This window comes from Mustela nivalis (genome assembly GCF_964662115.1).
Source record: "Mustela nivalis genome assembly, chromosome: 6".
NCBI classification, from domain to species: domain Eukaryota; kingdom Metazoa; phylum Chordata; class Mammalia; order Carnivora; family Mustelidae; genus Mustela; species Mustela nivalis.
In genome coordinates this window covers 153,912,263-153,931,955 of record NC_139025.1, presented here as the reverse complement: position 1 = coordinate 153,931,955, position 19,693 = coordinate 153,912,263, and the positions used below count along the sequence as shown (strand labels likewise).

At 51.7% G+C, this 19,693-nt stretch overlaps 1 protein-coding gene across 1 annotated transcript in view; it reads right to left on the bottom strand.

Moving 5' to 3' along the window:
- Positions 1–4,851: 4,851 nt before the first annotated feature.
- The window catches only part of TMC3 (transmembrane channel like 3), a 37,244-nt gene continuing 22,402 nt past the window's right edge, over positions 4,852–19,693 (bottom strand). Inside the window, exons 13-22 of the mRNA XM_082736225.1 lie at positions 19,361–19,600; positions 18,380–18,508; positions 18,051–18,118; positions 17,012–17,140; positions 13,718–13,828; positions 12,901–13,023; positions 12,191–12,269; positions 11,087–11,129; positions 9,563–9,818; positions 4,852–8,317 (exon numbers count right to left, since the gene is read on the bottom strand). Of these exons, the coding sequence (XP_082592351.1) occupies positions 7,474–8,317; positions 9,563–9,818; positions 11,087–11,129; positions 12,191–12,269; positions 12,901–13,023; positions 13,718–13,828; positions 17,012–17,140; positions 18,051–18,118; positions 18,380–18,508; positions 19,361–19,600 (2,022 nt within the window). The 3' untranslated portion in view covers positions 4,852–7,473. The remainder of the gene's footprint in view (positions 8,318–9,562; positions 9,819–11,086; positions 11,130–12,190; positions 12,270–12,900; positions 13,024–13,717; positions 13,829–17,011; positions 17,141–18,050; positions 18,119–18,379; positions 18,509–19,360; positions 19,601–19,693) is intronic.

Sequence of the window (19,693 nt, the reverse complement as noted above, 5' to 3'; positions counted from 1 at the left end):
AACTTCCCAGTGCAAGACTGGTTTGTTCCAGGAGTAGATTCGCGGCTCATCGCGTACACAGGACATCCAGTGCTCATCAAGAGTGCGGTCCGTAATGCCCGTCCCCCATCTAGCTCAGCCCCTGCCCACCTCCCTCCATCAACCCTCGGTTTGTTCTCTTTAGTTTTTGGCCAGTAGGGCCTGAAAGACCTCAGTGGGGGTGTCCAGGAGGCTGAGATGCCCAGGCATCTGCGGGGAGAGCTGGGCTCTGGCTAAGTACAGGCTTCTCTGGGAGCAGGTGTCCCCAGTCTCGGGGAGCTAGTGGGGTCCCATCCCCTGCGGGTGCATGGCTAGGGCAGTCTCGGTTTCCTCCTCTTCTGTAACCAACTAAATAAATTTAAAAAGGTCCTCACTGAGGTCTGTTTCTGTTTGTTGGCTTATCCTTTCATATAAAGGTTTGACAAATGGTGTAAACAAAAGGACTGCTTGGAAACCCTTTTCCGAGGATGTGGTGGGCTGCTGGGTTGTAAAGAAGCCGTGAGTGGGGAATTAGGGGGTCCCAGACTCTGGACCCAGCTTCCCCCAGTAGTGACTGTGTGGTTTTTGGGCAAGTCATTTAACCCAGAGCCTTAGTTTCGGGGACAGTAACACGTGTCTCTGTGTGTATTACATCACAGTAATACGCTTGTGATGGGCAAGCGAAGAGACATGTGGTTGTTCCTAGGAGCCATTAAAAAAAAAAAAAAAAAGACCAATAACATAACCACATTAAAAAAAAATTAGCATGGGACACCTCGGTGGCTCAGTAGGTGAAGTGTTTGCCTTTGGCTTAGGTCATGATCCCAGGGTCCTGGGATTGAGCCCCGCATCAGGCTCCCTGCCTGGGGGGCAGCCTGCTTCTCCCTCTGTCTAACACTCACCCCCGCTTGTGCCCTCTCTGACAAATAAATAAAGTCTTAAAAATAAACTTAAGCACATCGAAAATGCCTCAAAAAGTTAGGCAATAGTCTAAAGGCAAAATCGGGCCATACTTTGACTGAAAGTGGTTTTTTTTTTTCCATGTATAAAGTGCTGTTATAAATTATTAGGAAATTTTCAAACAACCCAACAGACAAAACAAATGCATCAGAAATGAACAGATACTAGGCAGAAAACTAAATTAACGGGGTTAATGGAGACATGAAAAGATGCAGAACCCCTGCGTAGCTAAGGAATTTGTAATTAAAACGAGGGAGCACATTCACAGCTATCTGATGCCTAGATAGCAAGAGATTTGTTAATTCCCTGTGTTGGCAAGTGTATACACAGAGAAACAATTTTTTTAATACACTGTAACCAGGAGTGTAAGTCTATATAACCTTACAGGAGGAAAACAACCTATCTTAAAATCTGCATTTACTTGTGTTTTGACCCAAAGCCTCCTGCGCCAAGATGCATAGGATGGCTCTTGCAATAGGGAAGGATTTATTTCTCAATGGAGTAAAGAAAGTAACAGGATACTCACTTGGTAGAATACTATGTAGCTATCGTGACACAGATGAAAGGAAAGTGGAGCTGGAACAGGAAATGTTCTCTAGAGCTCATCTAGAAGCAGGACTTGCTACGAAGAGACTGTTCTAACCAAGAACAATTTATTCTCCACAAAGGAAATAAATGGTATTTAAAACAACTTAAAAAATAGCTCAATATTATTTAAATTCTTATCCCCCTCCTTAAAATGTTTTATATGTGTACTGACAGGGAACAATATGATATACATATATATGATATTAATAAATATATATATGATATATATATATGTGTGTGTGTGTGTATATATGTGTGTGTATATATGTGTGTATATTAAATATATATATTTATTATATTATTAAATATAATAGAATTATATAATATAAAATATATATAGTATATAATAATATAATATTAATTATATATAAATATAATATATAATTATATAATTAATACAATATTATATTATAATATTAATTAATATTATTATATTTATTACATTCATATATAAATATATATTTATATTTATACACACACACACACACACACACACACACACATATATATATTTTCCAAATGTGTAAATTGAAGGCCAGGAGTGTTGTAGGTGAGTCGGTGCTCAGCTGAGATGGCCCGGGGCCAGATTCCAGCATCACCACTTACTAGCTGTGACCCTGGTAAGTCACTGGCCCATGCAGACCTTAGCATCCTCCTTTGGAGAATGAGAAAAATAATAGTACTAACTCATAAGGTTGAAGTATGGGTCAAAGGTTTCAATGGATGAGTAACAATTAGAATGGTGCTTGGCATACAATGCATGTTTACGTGTAAGATATCCATAAATATCTTGAGTGAGCGAGAAATATCTAGAGATGTCTGTGCATGTTTATACATCTAGGTGTTTGGAAGACTGACTTCTAGAAAGGTACAGAATAAACTGTGAGCAGTAGGGAGTAATGCCAAAGGAGATTACTTATTTATTTTAATTCATCATATACTGTTTATTTTAATTACTGATATGAAAGAGTTTTTAAATTAAAAAAAAAAGCCTCATTGAAAAATTCAATGTAGACTATCTCTGTAGAGCTATGACTGGACACCCAGTCAGCCTGCAGCCTTGCAGAATTTTATTTGGAGATAAAATGCTCTGAAAACAAAGCTGGAGGAAATTAAGACTTGCTATAGAAAGTGACTTCCATTAGACATCCGACACTTGAGAGATTTCTATTTTTATCAAATGGTGCATTGGTTTTGAATTTTTATTTTTTATTATTTTTTATTTAAAAATTTTTTTTTATTTTATGAATTTTTTTTTTAATCCCTGTAAGAGCTTTTAATGTTTGCTCTCAGAAAGTGGGAAGCCCCAGGTAGATGAGATATTTGCAGGAGCAAAGTGCGGATCCCCGAGGTCTGGGAGAAATGGCAGCAGGGGACGTCGAGGTCAGGGCATCCTCCCTGGGAAACTTCTGGTCTCTTGCCTGTGGAGGCCAGGCAGGGGGCAGGAGCAGGGGGCAGGAGGTCCACCCACACGGCCAGGTGCTCAGTGAGACCTGGGGCTGCAGTTCAGAGCTGATGGGAAGGAGGGTGGAGGGGAGGGGTCTGTCGTGTCCACTGATCAGAGCCCCTTCTTCGAGGGCCTCGGAGTAACCCGGCTGTAGTCCAGATCTCACCAAAGTCCCAGATGAATTTTAAATAGGTGTATACGGTATGGGAGGGGGCCCAGGAGTGTCCACCCCAAACCCACCAGGGACATGGGGTGGAGCCACGTGCACAAGTGGTCCAGCCTTAAAAGCTCCTGCATGGAGTATGTGCTTTTCATGTGGACCATGATGTTCGTTCTGTAATACGTTAGCTCAGGCAGGTGCTGTCCACATGGGCGAATCGCCTTCCGGAAGCGCATGTCTGTCTGTTTATTCTTAGCAGCAGCTGATGGCTACTGAGCTGTGCTACTCACCGGCCAGCATCCTGGGCTCTGCACCCGTGCTGGACCTTCGAAGCCTCAGGACACCCTAGCAGTGGGAGGTGCGGCCACAGTCCCATCTTACAGGTTAAGAAACTGAAAATCACACAGCTACTGAGGAGCAGAACTGTGGCCCACACCCAGTTCCTTTTTCTGAAGGTCACGGGTTTGCTTACATGCTTTACTGCCTCTTCCTCCCCGTAATGACATACAGTTTAGCATGAAATGGGTGGCGAGTGAAATCAGAAATCGGAGCAATCTACAGACCCTAAAAGACGGAACACATGCACACACACACACACACACACACACACACACACACACACAGGAGAGACACATACACCAAATAGCGGGAAAGCAGGAATTCTACCTTGGACTGTAGATGTGAGTCTTTTAAAGATGTCTAGAAAACTTTTCTGTAAAAGTTCTGACCTTCGCAAATTTAGAAACATAAGCAGTGACCCAAGGGAGTGTCCTAAGATTAGTAAGATGTTTACCAGAATATTCCTATCGGTGGCTCAGTGGGTTAAAGCCTCTGCCTTCAGCTCAGGCCACGATCCCAGGGTTCTGGCATCGAGCCCCGCATCTGGCTCTCTGCTCAGTAGGGAGCCTGCTTCCTCCTCTCTCTCTGCCTGCCTCTCTGTCAAATAAATAAAATCTTAAAAAAAAAAAGAGAAAGAATTTCACATGTCATATGTAATGGATATCGTTATGACAATTTCTGGGACCCCAGAGGAGTTTGTTACACAGGCTTTTATAGGAGAGACTTTGAAAAATAGCGTGAGTCTTGTTCTCTGTGATGGTTTGACCAAAGCACAGATGTGAATCACTGCCCCCCAGCGCCCACCACTGAAAGCCAAAGGAATGTTGTGCAGCATCAGTGAGAAGGTGCTCGACCGTGCAGACGCGAAGCCTCCCGCAGCACACAGCTGACAGGGGGACCAGAGTTGGTGGCCTCCAGGGACAGAAAACCAAGCAAAGGTGGGCAGGCTGTCGGTTCACAGAAGAGAAAATGCAGGTGGCTGGTCCACACAGGGGAGGATGCTAAAAATCAGGGGAATGCAAATTAATTAAAATAACTCTTTTTTCAGCCATTGGCAGGATTTACCTAGTGCAGTGATATCATGTTTGAGTGGGGCTCTAAGCAAAATGGCCCTTGTCAGCTGCCGATAGAGTTTGCATGGGGGTCTGGGTGCCTAGAGACTCACGGAGGAGCAGCCTGTGATGCTGAACGCCTGGCCTGTGCCCCGGGGATCCTCCTTCCGGCAGGACCAGCATGCACTCCGGGGTCAGCTCCAGCATGTGTGTGGATGAAGCCTTATAGAAGATGCTGAGTGCGACGTGTTTCACTCAAGTGGGAATGATTTCAATGTCCACCAGCAGGGGATGGAGAGATACTGAGTTTATTCATACGGCGAAATACCATGCATCGGTTCTAAGTGAGCTTGATCGATACATTTTATCGAAAGACCTCAAACACACAAAGAGGTACAATGATACATGCACAAGGATAATATTTATGGAGTAACACCTGCTTGCACATTATTTATGGATATTTATTTAGACACTTAGACATTTATTTAGACATTTATTTCATACAGGCACGCAGCTTATATAAGTCTAAACAATTTAATGGACATACATGGAATTCTTGGCAGTAGGAGGGGCGTGGATCTGTGTGTGGGGATTTTGTGTACTTTGATTATATCTGTAATATTTTCTTATTAATCATAATAAAGGGACCAGGTGGAGAGGACGTGAAATCACAGCGGCTGCTGACACTGTAGGAAGGGGGGTGCTTGTCACACCCAGCTTGGTACTATTCTGCGTCTTTTAAATTTCTCTAAGACGGAGCCCAATGCTGAGTGTGGGCACGCAGGTGAGCTACGTTGTGCAGGGAAAGGTGCTACCCACACCTGCGGCCATGGGTGTGTGTTGGCGATGCCCGTGTGTCCTCTGTTATGACGCAGAGCCTGCCGGTTCTCTCGTCCTGGCGGAGCACCTTCCCACCTTCACAGACACAGCTGCTACGGCAGGTCCCCAGCGGGAGCACCAGCCTCTCCAACGTGTGTCTTGGTGTCCCTGGAAGCCCTGAGCCTCAGCCCCAGACCAAGCGCTCGGCAGAGGGGACGCACGCCCCCTGCAGTGGGTGCCCCTGTCACAAGCACGTGTTCCCGTGGCACTACAGAACATTTGTTCCACAGCGGACTGACGGCGACCTCCCAACATATATTAAAAATAGGTGTGTACCTTGTCACAAATTTGGAGGAGGAACATTCACGTGTGTCTGCTTTCGGAGCGGTGTTATTTGCACAGAACTTTCCTTTCTGGTTAGAACTGGCAGCAGATCTTGGACTGGAATCCTATCACGCCGTCATCTGCGATTGGCTCGTAGTGTAGCTCCTTCATTTACTCACCCACCCGGCGACATTCCACAGGTATCTGGTTAGGCAGGGCTTCCACACGGCCCCCAGGATTCCTGCTGCCTGACGTACCTTTCCCGTGGACCCACCCTCTGAGCGTGCTGGCCCCGGCCAATGAGATGAGATTTCAGTCCCGACTGGTTCTCTTATGTGGTCCAGATGAACTGATTTGGGAAGATGTCATTAAGGTCTCTGACCAGGGAACTTTGAAGTAACGGAAAGGGAGATTATCCTGGGTGGGCCTGCCCTGATCAGGTGGGGTCTGTTATAAGCCTGTCCAGGATTTCCCCAGAAAAGGAGAGTCCTAGCTGAGGGCCTTCTCTTGCTGGCCTTGAAGGGGCAGGCAGTCGTGCTGGGGACGGGCCACGGAGCAGGGAAGCATAAGGCCTCCACAGCCCCAGGCATATGAAATCTGCCAACAAGCCCATGCACTGCTCCCAAGGGTACCCGTCGCCTCAGAGGAGATGCCAGGTGCCAGCAGACCCCGAGCAGAGCACCCTGCCGGGCTGGGTCCACCCTCCACCCACGCGAAGTGCTAGATGATAATGTGCGTTGCTCTAAGCCACGGCGCCGCCGTAGAAACTGACAATACGCATTATGTGTCGCTTGCTGGGGACGCAGAAAGGAACAAACGGCACTTTGTTCCGCAAGCGCTCGGGCTGGTGGAGGAGAGAAAACGGGAAAGACACAGTTTACAGCAGGAAGAGGGATCCTGGAGATGGGAATAAGGGGGTGCCCTTCGGTTGAGCGCGGCAGACCCTCCCACGCTCCTGCAGAACCCTGCCCAGCGCCGGCGGGAGGCGCTCCAGCCGTGACGGGTGAAGACTGCGCCAGGTGAGGCGGGACCCCTCCGCTCTTCCCCGGGCTCGTCGGCTGCGTGGCATAGACCTGCCGTTCTCTGCGGCTATGCATTCCTCTTCCTCCTCCCTCCCGGAGGAAGTCTGAGGGCAGCAGACGAGGAGAGCTGACAGGGGAAGACAGAGGATCCTGAAGGCGTTGGACCCCCAGGTCCAGCCGAGCCTGAAACCAGCTTGAGTCCCGTCCTTCCCAGTTCAAGGAACTAGTAAACCTCAGGGATCCGACTGTCCTGACTCATTAACACGACGTGCACGCAGCCAGTATAAGCAGCTCCCCAGTTTTAGTTACTGCTGTCATCCCCCAAACCGTTATCCGTGGGAACTAACGAAGCCCTGTGAGACCTTGAAGGGCGGGCACATGGGTCCCGGGTGCTTACTGGGGAGGACTGAGTCCCAGGCAGGATGGTGCAAACAAAGCACACCTGGGATGAAGGTGGGCGCGGACATCTCGGAAGGGGCCCTGCCATCCGTTTTCATGAGCGGTCCGGCTTGCCTGTGATTTGTGGTCACCCGGAATGGAGGAAGGGGACGGATGTTTTAGAAAGGACAGCCTCGTGTTCCAGAGGCACTGGTCACAAAGAACCCGCCAGACACAGCTCCCTTGCTGGAGAAGGGGGAGCTGCGGTCCTGTCTCGGGGCTGTGTGTTTGCATCTCCTTCCAGAAGGCCTGGGAGCACATGGTGTCAGACCACGCGGGCAGTCTGGAAGGGCTCCCGTGCTATGACCGCGACACCAGAAGACGCCCCTAGACGTTGGAACAAATCAAGTCATTCAGATCCACGATCAGCTCCTGCCTGGAGATGGCCTTCCTCCCGCCCGGCGGGCTCATGGACCTGGGGAATCTGGGCTGGCCGGGGGCGATCTGGAGGTGCTGGTCATTGCCGCTGGTCTGCTGGTCGCTGCTGGACGCCGCCGACATGGAATCGGATTCGGAGAGGGATGGCTCAACCTCGGGCTTGCCCCTGACCATCGCGGGGTGCTGTGTGGACTGGAGATTGCGGGAGCGCAGCTTCTTGTGCCCAGCCACGGGCCTGTCGAGTGGAGCCCCAAAGCCATCATCCAGGGACCTGAAGTGCGGCCTTCCCTGGCGCTCAGGAGCCGGGCTCTGACCTTCTGACCTGTCGCCGACATAAAAATGAGGAGCGCCTTGGAGGCTTCTTAGGGACGGGGGGTGGAGAGACCGACGGACCAGCTCCCTCCTCAGTTCACCCTCCTCTTCTTCGCTCAGCCGCGGAGAGGGCCCCTGCTGGTGGGCCCAGGACACACCTGGTCGCGGGGTCCTGGGGCACATCGCCACGATGTCCCCTGAGGCTTCCATCCTGAAACGTCTCTCTGGCCAGAAAGTGGGATGGGTTTTTTGGCGAGAGTCTCGTTCATTAACAATGTAGTATCTGGGGGCATGGGTCCTGGGATCACGCGGCACGGCGGCCGAGAGCCCCCCTCCACGAAGAGGGGGGTCGATCTGCTGGAAGTCTCTTCGGCAAAGGGGCTGTGAGTAGACATCTTCCGTGTGCTTCGCCTGCGTCCCCGGGGAGTAGGACCTGTTCTTGCGCCGGTCACCTGCCCTCGCACTCTGACCGCACAGACACCTGTAAGGCAGGGGGTGAGTCTCCCGTGCCCTCGGTACCCTCTGAGCCCCGGGCCTCCTGCGTGCAGTGAGCGAGGGCAGTGGCGCTCTCTGCGTGTTCCCTGACCCACGTTCCTAAGTGTTAGTGCAGGTTCTGCAGGTGGCACTCAGGAGGGTTTGGGGACGCGGCTACACAGATGTCTTTACTCCTGGAATTCTCAGAGCCCTTCACGGAATGGTGTGCCCAGTGACCCTCCACGGAGGGTGTGCTAATATAATTCGCGAGGGAGCCCCCTTTCATCCTGGAGCACGTAGCGGGACTGACGTGTGGAAAACCTGTTAGGAGTGTCACCCCTCACCCCCTCGGCCAGGCGCCCAGCTGTCCAGCGGCTCAGATGCGGCCGGCCTGGGGCCCACCCACCAGAATGGAATCCCTCTGTGTCAAGGCCCCACAGATATACAAAGATAACCCTCCTACAGCAAGCTTTCCAATCCTTTGTTAACCTAGCCGTCGGCTTTAACAAAAAAGCCAGAACGGAACGCCAACCCTCCATCCACCTGTATCTTATCTGTGTGGCCTTCTCTGTGTTACACTGAGATCCAGTTCTCCAGGCGGGTTAGGGGACCTGCATCCTTCCAGAAGCCCCTCCTCCGTGAAGGAGATCCAGGGTTTCGCTGCTGTCTTAACAGGCAAGTAAGGCCGAGACCACACACCCCGTGTCCGATCACGGCAGGCTGATCCTGCCGTTAACTCGGACAGTCTAGAATTAAAATATAAAATATAAATATATAAAATATAATAAAATATATAAAATAAATATATAAAATATATAAATATATAAAATAAAATATATAAAATAAAATAAAATATATAAAATATAAAAGATCTTGGCAATAATACGGCCATTGTGAAGTTAAAAAATAAAAGACAAAACAATTACAAAAGGCATTCCCCTCCCCCCTTGGGCTATAGAAATACCCACCCTAGGTGGGCAGGAATGTTTGCCCGGAGGTTATCTGGCAGAAGGCCTAGGAAGCACTGCCCCATTGGACTTGGACCCGCTCTGTCCCCTCATTTCTTCTCAGGAGCAGCTGGCCCCGGGGCCCTTCTGGCAGAATCGGAATTCGATGGCCCCGCCCCCCCGAAACTGCCGAGGCCCTCAAATCCCTAAGGGCTCTTTATCCTGAGCTCTATGGCCCTGGGCCCTCCACGACAGGTGTCCCGGCCAGGGAGGCGGGTTTTCTGCTTTGCTGAGGGTCGGCTCACCTGTTAGGGTCCTGCTCCGGCCTGGGCTTGAAGGTGCCAGGAAGAGGCGAGCTGGGGCTCCTGAGGCCTGGCCGGGGACTCGGGGGTGTGCCCGGGGTGCCGGTCTCCATCCTGCCACTCCTGCTGCTGGAGGAGCCTGCGTTGACCAGGATGCCGTTGCTTTGGGGCGTCACCGAGTGAGCCGAGGACAGCTGGAGGCTGAGGTCACTCTCCTTCGGAAGCCTCCTGATGCTTTCCTCTTGGGTTTGGATCCGGGCTGCAGGGAGAAGGTGGGGTGGGAGAAGAGGGGGTGACACGCTCAAGCTGACCGGGCGGTCGGCGCGGGCGGACGTCCAGCTGCTGGGTCTGCAAACAATCACGCGAGCTTTGCAGAGACGCCCCTTCCACCGGCAACGAGCATTCGGCCACTCAAATCATTTCTTCACGGTCAGTTGGAACAGGAAGGCAGCGTGGACTCACATGAACCCTGAGACTTTACACATGCACCATTGAATGCCCCCTAGAGAGAAAGTGGGTCGTTGCCCAGCTTTGGGGCTCTGATGGTATCTATTAAAGCCGATGGGACAATTGCAATTATTTTTGGAAGAGGTTCACAGAGCATTCCGAGAGGACATGTAGACCGAATTAAGGTAAGTACCATCGGACAATGGTCCTGCCATCCCGAGAGAGGTCCCGGAGACGCTTGGGTTTGAAGACAACATGAGCTGAACTTGACTATGTCCTATGACTCTCAGTGGGGTTTGATGGCATGAGCTCTAGTCCCTTTCTGTGCGGAGGCTGCCTTCCTGCTAGGGGGTGGGGCAAACCCAACCCTTGGTCTGTGTGGCTCCAACGCAGGCCTCCCCCCACGCCCCCCTTCCCATTAGCTCATAAAATGAGGCAGTCCGTATATGACGTGGTCTCGGAGTGGCCCCCAGGGAGGGGCAGTTTCCCTCGAGCTATCCCTGCCCGCTTGCCTCCCTTCTGGCCACACGAGCCCATTTTCCTTCTTTCTCCACGAGGCTCTTTCCTCTTCCCTCAAGGAGCCTGGGTGGGAGCGAGTTTCTCCAGGAGCTGCTGGGGAATCGGGCAGAGCAGGTGTGCCCGCTGTGTGCCCGCTGTGTGGGTGGCTGGGGTGTCCATCAGGCATTGCCCTGCCGGAGGGGACCCGAGGGGCGTGCCCTCCGGAGGCTGGACCCTGGGGTAGAGACCTGGGGAAGGGGTCTTGCCAGGAAGAAACGGCCACTGAGAAGTAGACAAAAGTGAGCAAGGGTGTTCTTGGGGGTTTTCTCCAGATTTGGGGGTTTCTTTTTCTCCCCTACCTCAAAACTTCCTTCTCTGTTCAGACATGTTTTGGTGTTATTCACAGGCCTGAATATGATGTAAAACTTGTCCATTTAAACCAATATTTATAACCGTAGACTTTATTTTATTGTGCCTGGTTAACTGTGACAACCACGGTTCGCCATTGGTGGTGTACCGTAAGCTGCCGCAGTTTTAAACACAGGCATGACCGAGACACCTGACGTCTTCGCTTATACTTACCTTCTACCATTTGGGCAGCCTTCTTCTTATCTTCAGATCTGGCCTAAAATACAAATGATAAGTGTACGTTTGTTTTGGGTTTAGCAGGAAGACATGATAATACTAATCTTGGGTGGAGAGCAGGGAGGGGCATTATGTCATCCCTCCTGTCGTAGGCCATGACCCTACTACACCTGCTGTCACTTGGGGACGGCGTACTCCGGACTTGGACCTGCTACTTGAATAAGTAAATGCTCAAACCCAGAGCTGACGTTTTACCTAGGAAGTTTTTGTTTGTTTGCAAGGTTTGTTTTCAGACCATGCTTAGACTCTGCCGAAACTTTGTGACACAAAAGAGAAAGTATAGATCGACAACGTAGGAAATGTATGTTTCCCCAAAAATGCCCTTCGCAGCTCCAAATTCATTTCTTCTCTGATTGCTTCTGGAACTGTTTCTTTATGTGAATTGATTATTCATGGAGCTATGTTTACAAGAACTGAAAAAGGCATCTCTTCTTGCACGGGGTTCTGGGACTGGGGTGAGAAAAGGGTCGCACCCACTCTCAGGCATGTGGGGCAGGGTCAGTGCGAGCCCGAGGACAGGTGCCTCCCTTGTCCCCGTCCTGGCCTGGGGTGAGGTGGAGGGGCCCCCTGCGGTATGCAGAGACTGGACCTGTCGGTCTCCCTCTGACTGTTTGGAGAGCCAAGTCCCAGATGAGAGATAAGATAATGATTACTAGAGTCTAAGCCATGAGAAAGGTGTGTCTTTGGGTCCAAGCAGAGTGGGCTCAGATGTCCAGGTTGACACAGGCCTGGGAAGCCCACTTTTCCCCCTGCCTGCCACGCCCTAAAGCCTTGGTGCAGCCACAAGAGGGCACCAAAGTGCTCAGGGCATCAGCAAGGGTCCTGGGGCAGGAAAAGCTGGACTCCGCTAGTTCCTGGGTAGATGGGAGATGTCCTTGGGTGTTCTTAGAAATAACTCTGGGGAGCCTGGGGCAGGCATGGCCTTATGTTCCCTGGGTACGGCCAGTGATTTGAAAACGGGACCTCACCTGCATTCCCTTGCTGGCCAGACCTGCCGTGTGGCCCTCACACGGGACAAAGCAAAGATGGTGTGATACTTGCGTTTTGGATCTGCATTCGGAGCTGCTGGTTGCTGAGTTTTAAGGACCTTGCGATGCTCTGGAGGTAGTAGATGAGCATGCTGGAAGAGAGCACGGGCCAAGAGTGAGCCCCTTCCCCGGGGTTGGGGCTCAGGGCACGCTCCCTGCCAGGCTGGCGGGCAGGAGCCAGGGGTCCCCACCACCTCCCACGCTGCTGCCGGGGAGGGAGGTATGAGCGAGTGCTCAAGCTGGCCAGCATCAGGAGAGTGCTGCTCTAGAAGGAAAGCTTCTTGGTTTCCCCAGTGACATCCCCTCACCTGGACTTCTGCAGGGTCATACGGACACGGCCAAGGTGGGGACAGGGGGAGAGGTTTTACAGAGCATCGCACTAGGAGTGCTGGACCTGCTCTCTGCTGTGTTTCTTCTCAGTCAAAAACAAGCAGAAGCTACCCAGCTGCTTTGTGAAACCCCTTCTGGAGATTATTTTAGTTTCAGTCAGATAGTACAATGGTAATGATACGCAGCCCCATCACCGTGGTCCCAGCGATCGCCCACACGCAGCTGACGAATCAGGACCCCAAACCTCCCTGGCTCCTGTGTGATCCAGTCCCTGCCTGTATCATGAGGCTGTGTACGGGACTTTGCGATGAGCTCGTTGGTTTTCTGGAATGACTGGAAAGCCGTGCTCCTCTGTTGGCCGGAGCAGGCCAGGAGGCCGTCGGTGGTACTCACAAAAGCAGGAGCACGGCGGGCAAGATAACCACAGGACTGCTGACATAGCCCACCACGGAGCCAAACCACGCGGGGAAGTCCTCGATCGTTTCTGACACGATGTCGTACATTTTCTCCTGTCCGCTGTGAGAAAGGCAAAACCCAGACTGGATCGCTCTAGGCGGGAGGGTGCCGCAAAGCCGTCACCAAACAGCCACGGGGCTGGAGGTCCAGCCCTCAAGGTCAGGTGCAGAGGCAGGGCACCCTCCCACCCCCACGGGAAGGATACGTAAGGCCCCTAAGAAGGTCTTCTAGGAGCTGATTGTCCGATTAACACCAGGTTTAACGGGGGCGTCCGTGATCCCGGTGTGTGCGCGTGTGCGTGAGTTTGAGGCTGTATAAAACCCAGCCTCCCAATGTCGTATGTAGTTTTGAAACTGACCTGAAGCAAACGCTAGGAGGAGAGAGTCTAGAACTCGCTGCCTTGATGCCATTTGAGAAATAATGTATCAAAAGCGACCTAGGTTATCTTTTAATAAAAGCTTCCCGAGTTCTGGAAGGGAAACGGTGCCCAGCCGGAATTTCTCCGCAGCCCAGGAGCTCTGCCCCAGCCCCTGCTGCTTTTCGTGGAGCTCCAGCTTTGCAAGATGAACCCCGAGGCGCGCCTCTCTGACGGCCGCCTGCTCTCGAGGCAGGAGCCCTGGTCTGTGGGTTCGAGAGCTTTCTCTGCTGCGGACGCATTCTGTCGGTCGGGAGGAGAGTTCATCTGCGTGCAGGGGCCCTTCCCCTAGAGCTGGCCGTCGCTCCAGGAGGAGCAGAAGGCTCCAAAATAACTTACCTGAAGGGCCCGCAGCTCAGGGACGGCTTGTAGCGCACGATCGCAAAGACGGTCGGCAACATGCAGAGGAAGAGCATGAACAGGAGCATCGCCAGGTAGAAGTTGTTGGATCTGCAGAGGAACCGCCGCGGGCTGAGTCCCTCCCGTGGCCCGTGGTCGAGGACCCACCTGTCCGGAGGACCGACCCCGGAGCCGTAGCTCTGACTATACACAGAGAGCTCCTCCGGCAGTTACCTACAGAGGGTCTGTCATGAGGTCGTGGGGAGCTTCGCGAACTAGAACTGGGCGCCCAGAGGGACTTCGTAGGCGGTCCAGCCCTGCCCGGTCCTCTGCTCCGCGCTGGACAAGCACCTGCCCCCTCAAACCGAGAGAGTGGCAGGCCCTCGGTCGTCCCCGAATGAGCTCGACTCATCGAAAAATCTTAGCGCCTTTCCTCCGTCCACCTGCGTCCCTGCCTGATGGTTGCCCCGTCGTGTTCCCAGCCTTGAACTTGCCTCCTCTGTCTAAGGACAGTTAGGGTCCTCTGGGGCGACTCCTGGCTCTCACACTGGGATGTGGCTTGTGCCCAGTTTCTTATCCTTTCTGGTCCTGGCTGCTCAGGGTGACTGTTCTGCCTGATTAAGCCCTGGGCCCTGAGCGCTACGCTGGTATCAGGGAGCTCAGCTCCCGCGGGGCGTCCCCGAGGGCGGCTCTGGTCGGTTCAGTGTGCGAGGCCCTGCACACGGCTCTGGAAAGAGGACACGAGCGGTCAGCGTAGAGATGGTCAGCTAGCGCCCTTTGCTGCTCTGTGTCTCTCTCTCTTTAGTGAAAGAGACTGGCCTAGAAGCGAATAGAAAATATCAGAGCTCGTGCAAAGGAGTAAGCAGGTGAACACTGATTGTTCATTTGTGAAACCTTTCTCTGTGTCCTACACATACGTGTAAGTATGAGGAGCGCGGTAGGTGGGCACACATAGTGTGTACATGGACAGGGTGTGTATCCACAGTTATCCGGATTCGTGTGTGTGTGTGTGTGTGTGTGTACACATAAAATATATGCACGCATGTATGTGTGATACATATAAAAACATATAAATATACATATATGTACGAGTGTATGCCTGAATGTGTGTCCTGGTCACCAGATACATTGTCACGTAGGCAGTTCATGGTCCGAAGTTTGAAAGCCACCAGTGTAAAGCCGCCTAAGTAGCTCTTACATCCAAAGAAAACAACGGGGCTCTAGCCAACGTGTTCAAACTGTGTTACAAGTTCACCAGAGTGGCTCAAAGGAAAACACAGAAAAGAACAAGTGCTGACAAGGTTGTGGGACATCCGAGACGCTCCCAGGATGCTGAGAGAGGGGACAAAAGGTGTGACCACTCTGAGGACCTTTCTGGGCCTGTGTGGGGAGTTGAGCACATGCATGCCCCGAGCCGGCAGCTGTACCCCAAGTGTGTTCCCAGCAGAGACGCTGAGGAGCGTGGTCAAGGCAGCGCTATCTGTGATAGCGAGCGACCCATGCACCCACCAGGAGGGGCGCAGATACGGACCCTGGGGGGTCTTCCTTCATTAGCTGAGTCTCCCCAACAGAACGCTGAGGCGGAGAAGCTTGGGATGTAAGAGCCCAGAGTGTGCGTGCCGGCATTTAAGTATGGGAAAGAACCTCGGACCGTTAATACCTTTAGAAGTTGGTCATGACTCTGTGATCTTTGAGAAGACAGACCTGGCTGCTTTAGCTAGATACTCAGAACTTCTGAAAATAAGAAAGAAAGAAAAAGAAGGAAAGAAAAAGAGAAAGCAAAAAGAAAGAAAGGAAGGAAGGAAGGAAGAAACCCTTGCTAGATTTCTACAATTATGGGAAAGAAGCTGTAGACTTTTTTTGGAACGAGTATAAATTTGAACTATTTTATTCTTCAGGGAAAGCCATACTTTAACAATCTCTTACTCAGTGTGTCACGTGCCCTGCAAAGAGCATCTTTTGGAAAGCTACGTTTACATCGGGGTGGTCCTCGGTCCTCAAGAGTGAGGGCCAGGTGGTTACGAAGAGTTAAATTCCAAACCTGATAGATGAAACAGCATTGTGAGACAATAAATCTGTGGTGTTTTTAGGAGTGATTTGTATAGGATAGTAGCATGGGCACATAGGTTAGGAGGCAGTCCTCATTCAAAGTTGATTTTTTAATAGTCTTATTCTTTCATAGTCTCAATCAAATTTTAATTTAATAGCCTCGTTTTTTAATAGTCTCAATCCCATTTCGATTCTCCCCACCTCCCTTTCTGGGCTTTAAAAAACTGCTTGTGAAGATCAGAAATAACGGTTACTTAGAAATTTGAGAAACTTGTTTGTAAAACACTGTAAAGCTGAAGGCTTTGGGGAGATGTTTCTCTTTCCCGTCTATTTCCAAGATCCTTAATCTTCCTAGTTTCCTCCATGAGTCATCTTGGCAGCTTTTAGTTTTGCATAAAAAGGTCTATTTTATTATGATTCAACTTTTTAAATGTAGAATTGTATACTGTATACTACTATAGTTTAAAAATCTCTTCCGGGGCGCCTGTGGGGCTCCGTCAGTGAAGGGTCTGCCTTGGGCTCTCATGATGCCGGGGTCGTGGGATCGAGCCCCGCATCTGGCTCCCTGCTGGGGGGGGGGCTGCTTCTCCCTCTGCCTGCTTGTGCACTCTCTCTCTCTCTCTCTCTGTCAAAATAAATAAATAAAATTAAAAAAAAAAAAGCTTAAAAATCTTTTTTTAAAAAAAGGGAATTGGGGGCGCCTGGGTGGCTCAGTGGGTTAAGCCACTGCCTTCGGCTCGGGTCATGGTCTCAGGGTCCTGGGATCGAGTCCCACGTCGGGCTCTCTGCTCAGCAGGGAGCCTGCTTCCCTCTCTCTCTCTGCCTGCCTCTCTGTCTACTTGTGATCTCTCTCTGTCAAATAAATAAATAAAATATTAAAAAAAAAAAAAAAAGGGAATTGGTAGCTCGTGGAATTGAGCCAAGGGGGGCCTCTGGGGCTTATTCTTGCTTCATGTCTTGATCTGGACGCTGGTTACAATCTTTGGTTTGTGAATATTCTGATGGACGTTCATGCCTCGTGCATTTTCTAAATGGTTATTAAACCAGTAAAAAGTTGGGAAAAAAAAAAAAAAAGAAAGGGGAGTCATGATTGGATCCGAGGGTGGGCACTGGCGTGGCTTCCGGAAGGGATACCATGGGGGGGGGCAGGCCACTGGGAGAGCCCCGTGCCGGAACCCGCCTGGCCGGCGAGGAGGGTGCACATGGCCTAGGTCCCCTGGGCGGGGCGGACGGGGTCCCCGCTACCTGGAGGCCCGGAACACTTGCTGGTGCGGCACGTTGCAGGTCAGCACAGCCCAGCTCCGCAGGTACATGAGGCCGATCAGCTTGAGGACGTTGAACGCCGGGAGGCAGGGGGAGAAGAAGGCCCCCATCCTACAGCCGCAGAGGGAGGCGGGTTAGCGTCCGGCCTCCTCCCGCCACCGTGCGTCTGCGACTCTGGGGTTCCCTCCCTAGGCCTGAAGAGCTAGAGAAGCCCCAGACAGGTGTGCGGCCCCAGCTCTCCAGCCGGGGTCCCCTTGCCCGGCACCCCGTGTGCACCTGCGCACCCCGAGCTCGTCTCTCCCTCCGCCCCTGCGTCTCCCCCGCCCCAGCCCGTCTGAGAGTCCGCCTAGGCCAACCCGCTCACGGCAGACTGACCTCCTCCCTGTTCTCGCTAGTGGAAAGAAATCCGAAGAGGATCTTGGCATTTTTTTGCGTTTACAAAATGGTACAACAGTGCCCCCTTTTCTACGGGGTTTGTCCCAAGACCCCGGGGGGATGCCCAGAAAAACAGAGCCAAAGCTGCTTCTCCCTGTGCACACCTACGTGCCTATGATAACGTTGTGTGTGTAACTTAGGCACAGTAGGAAATTAACAAATTCATAATAATTCATAATAAAATAGAACAATGATAACCATAGACGGGACGTGCCTCTAATAGGAATCGTTCGAATAAACTTCCGGGGAGGGTCTAAGCTTAGAAGCTTCTGAATGATTCTTACTCAGAATGGTTATTTGAATGATTCCTGTGCAGATTTTTTTTTTTTTTTTTTTTTTTGGTTGGGGGGTGGATATGACCTATAGTGGCTTAAAGCCAGATTATTTCTTTCATTGTTCCTTTCCTCAAAATGCTCGGAAAGCCATTACTAAATTATCATGCAAGCAAATGGGTTCCTTAGGAACGGTGTACGTCCTCCCTAATTCTTATGGCTTGACTACAGGCATGTCCCGTCCAGACCAAGTAAATCAAAATCTTAGCCCAGATGAGACGCAAGCTGAGGTAAGAAGCAGCTTCGGTACCTACCAGATCATTCCCTGGTTGTAGACTAAATGTAACACGTTCTCGGCTATTTTGAATTCCCCGTATTCAGGCTACAAGAGAAAATGAACCGCATCAAAGAAAGGGTCCGGGGTTCTTTGCACAAACCAGGTGCTGATCGTCCCAGGCAGAGGACCCTTTGCTCCCACAGCCACGGAGAGATCGCCCCAGGACGCAGGGTCAGAACGAGAAGACTCAGCTCTGTGCCCCCTCCCCCGCTCCCGCCTGAGTTTCAGCTGTGTCAGCAAAGGGGGAGGGGGTCCAGCCGTCTGAAGGTCCCCCGGGGTGGTGGGGGACCTCCGCATCTCACTCACAAACTTGCTTTCCAGGTCCCAACACCAGTAGTCGCTCAAGTGCCGGACGAAGAGTCCTCGGAAGAAGTCTATGAGCAGCGTGCTGGCCACGGTGAACAGCATGTCGATGATGGAGAGCTTCAGCATCTCCTGGACACACAGCAGCCTCAGTGCCCCCACGTCCCGCTCGCCACCGCCCCCCCCCCCACTTCCTGCGGGGCCCCTCCTCTGCCAATTCCACGGTCTCACCCGCAGCGTCTTCACGTCTGGCACATCACGGGGGCTCAGTAAATATTTGTTAATTTGAACTGAATTTTGATGTCTGAGGCCAACTTTACACAAAACCAGGAGAGACCCCGAGCCACCGGAGACCACGCGGGGTCAGTGGTTCCAGTTCAGGGGCAGAGATTCTCTGTACGAGATCCCATGTGGAAGGCGGAAGGCAGAGCCGCTCAGACACAGGGTCTGGAGCAGGTGCCTGGGCTCAGACCTTCCTTGTGCTCCCGTCTGTGTCCTCACGTCCCCGTTTGTGCCTCAGTTTCCCCATTTGTGCCTGTGAGGAGGATGCTCAGATTCTCATGAGGACTAAGCTCTTAAAACAGGGCCGGCAGGGGTCCCTGGGGCGCTCAGTCGGGTGAGCGTCTGACTCTTGATTTCTGCTCAGGTCGTGATCTCAGGGTCCCGGGATCAAGCCCCACATCGGGCTCCCTGCTCAGCACAGTCTGCTTGGGATTCTCTCCCCCTGGCTTGGCCTCTGTCCCCGCTTGTTCCCGCCTACCCGGCCCCAAATAAATAAATAAATAAAACAAAACAAAACAAAACAAAAACCAGGGCCAACATGTCGTTCACACTGTGCGGGCCCTTGTGCCGACGGTCACTCTTCATCTGGGGAAACCATAAACCGTTACGGGATATTATCTTCCTTTTCTACAAAACAGAGATGACGACCTTCCCGAATTAAGGATGATGGGAAGGGCCTTGTAAGGCAGAAAAGGGACCCACCTGCCCGACGTAGGTCTCCCAGCACTGGTCTTGCGGACGCTGGGTGTAGACGCTGGTCTTGTTGGCCTCGGAGAAGGGCAAGGTGGGAGCTGGAATACTGGTCTCTTCCGGGGCCCACGTGCTGTGTCTCGGGAGCCCCGGCCCGGGTGTGGACCATGTCTCTTCTTCAGGGGCCGTCCTGGTGGCAGAGAAGGTGATGAGATCTGTCCAGCGGCTCGTGTTATTTGGGGTGCCAGCTTCCTATGGGGGGACGGAGAAAGGAAAAAAGGCTGTCCACATATTCGCAAACTTTACAGCCACCTAGGGCACCTCTGCCTTGCTTGGGAGCAACCT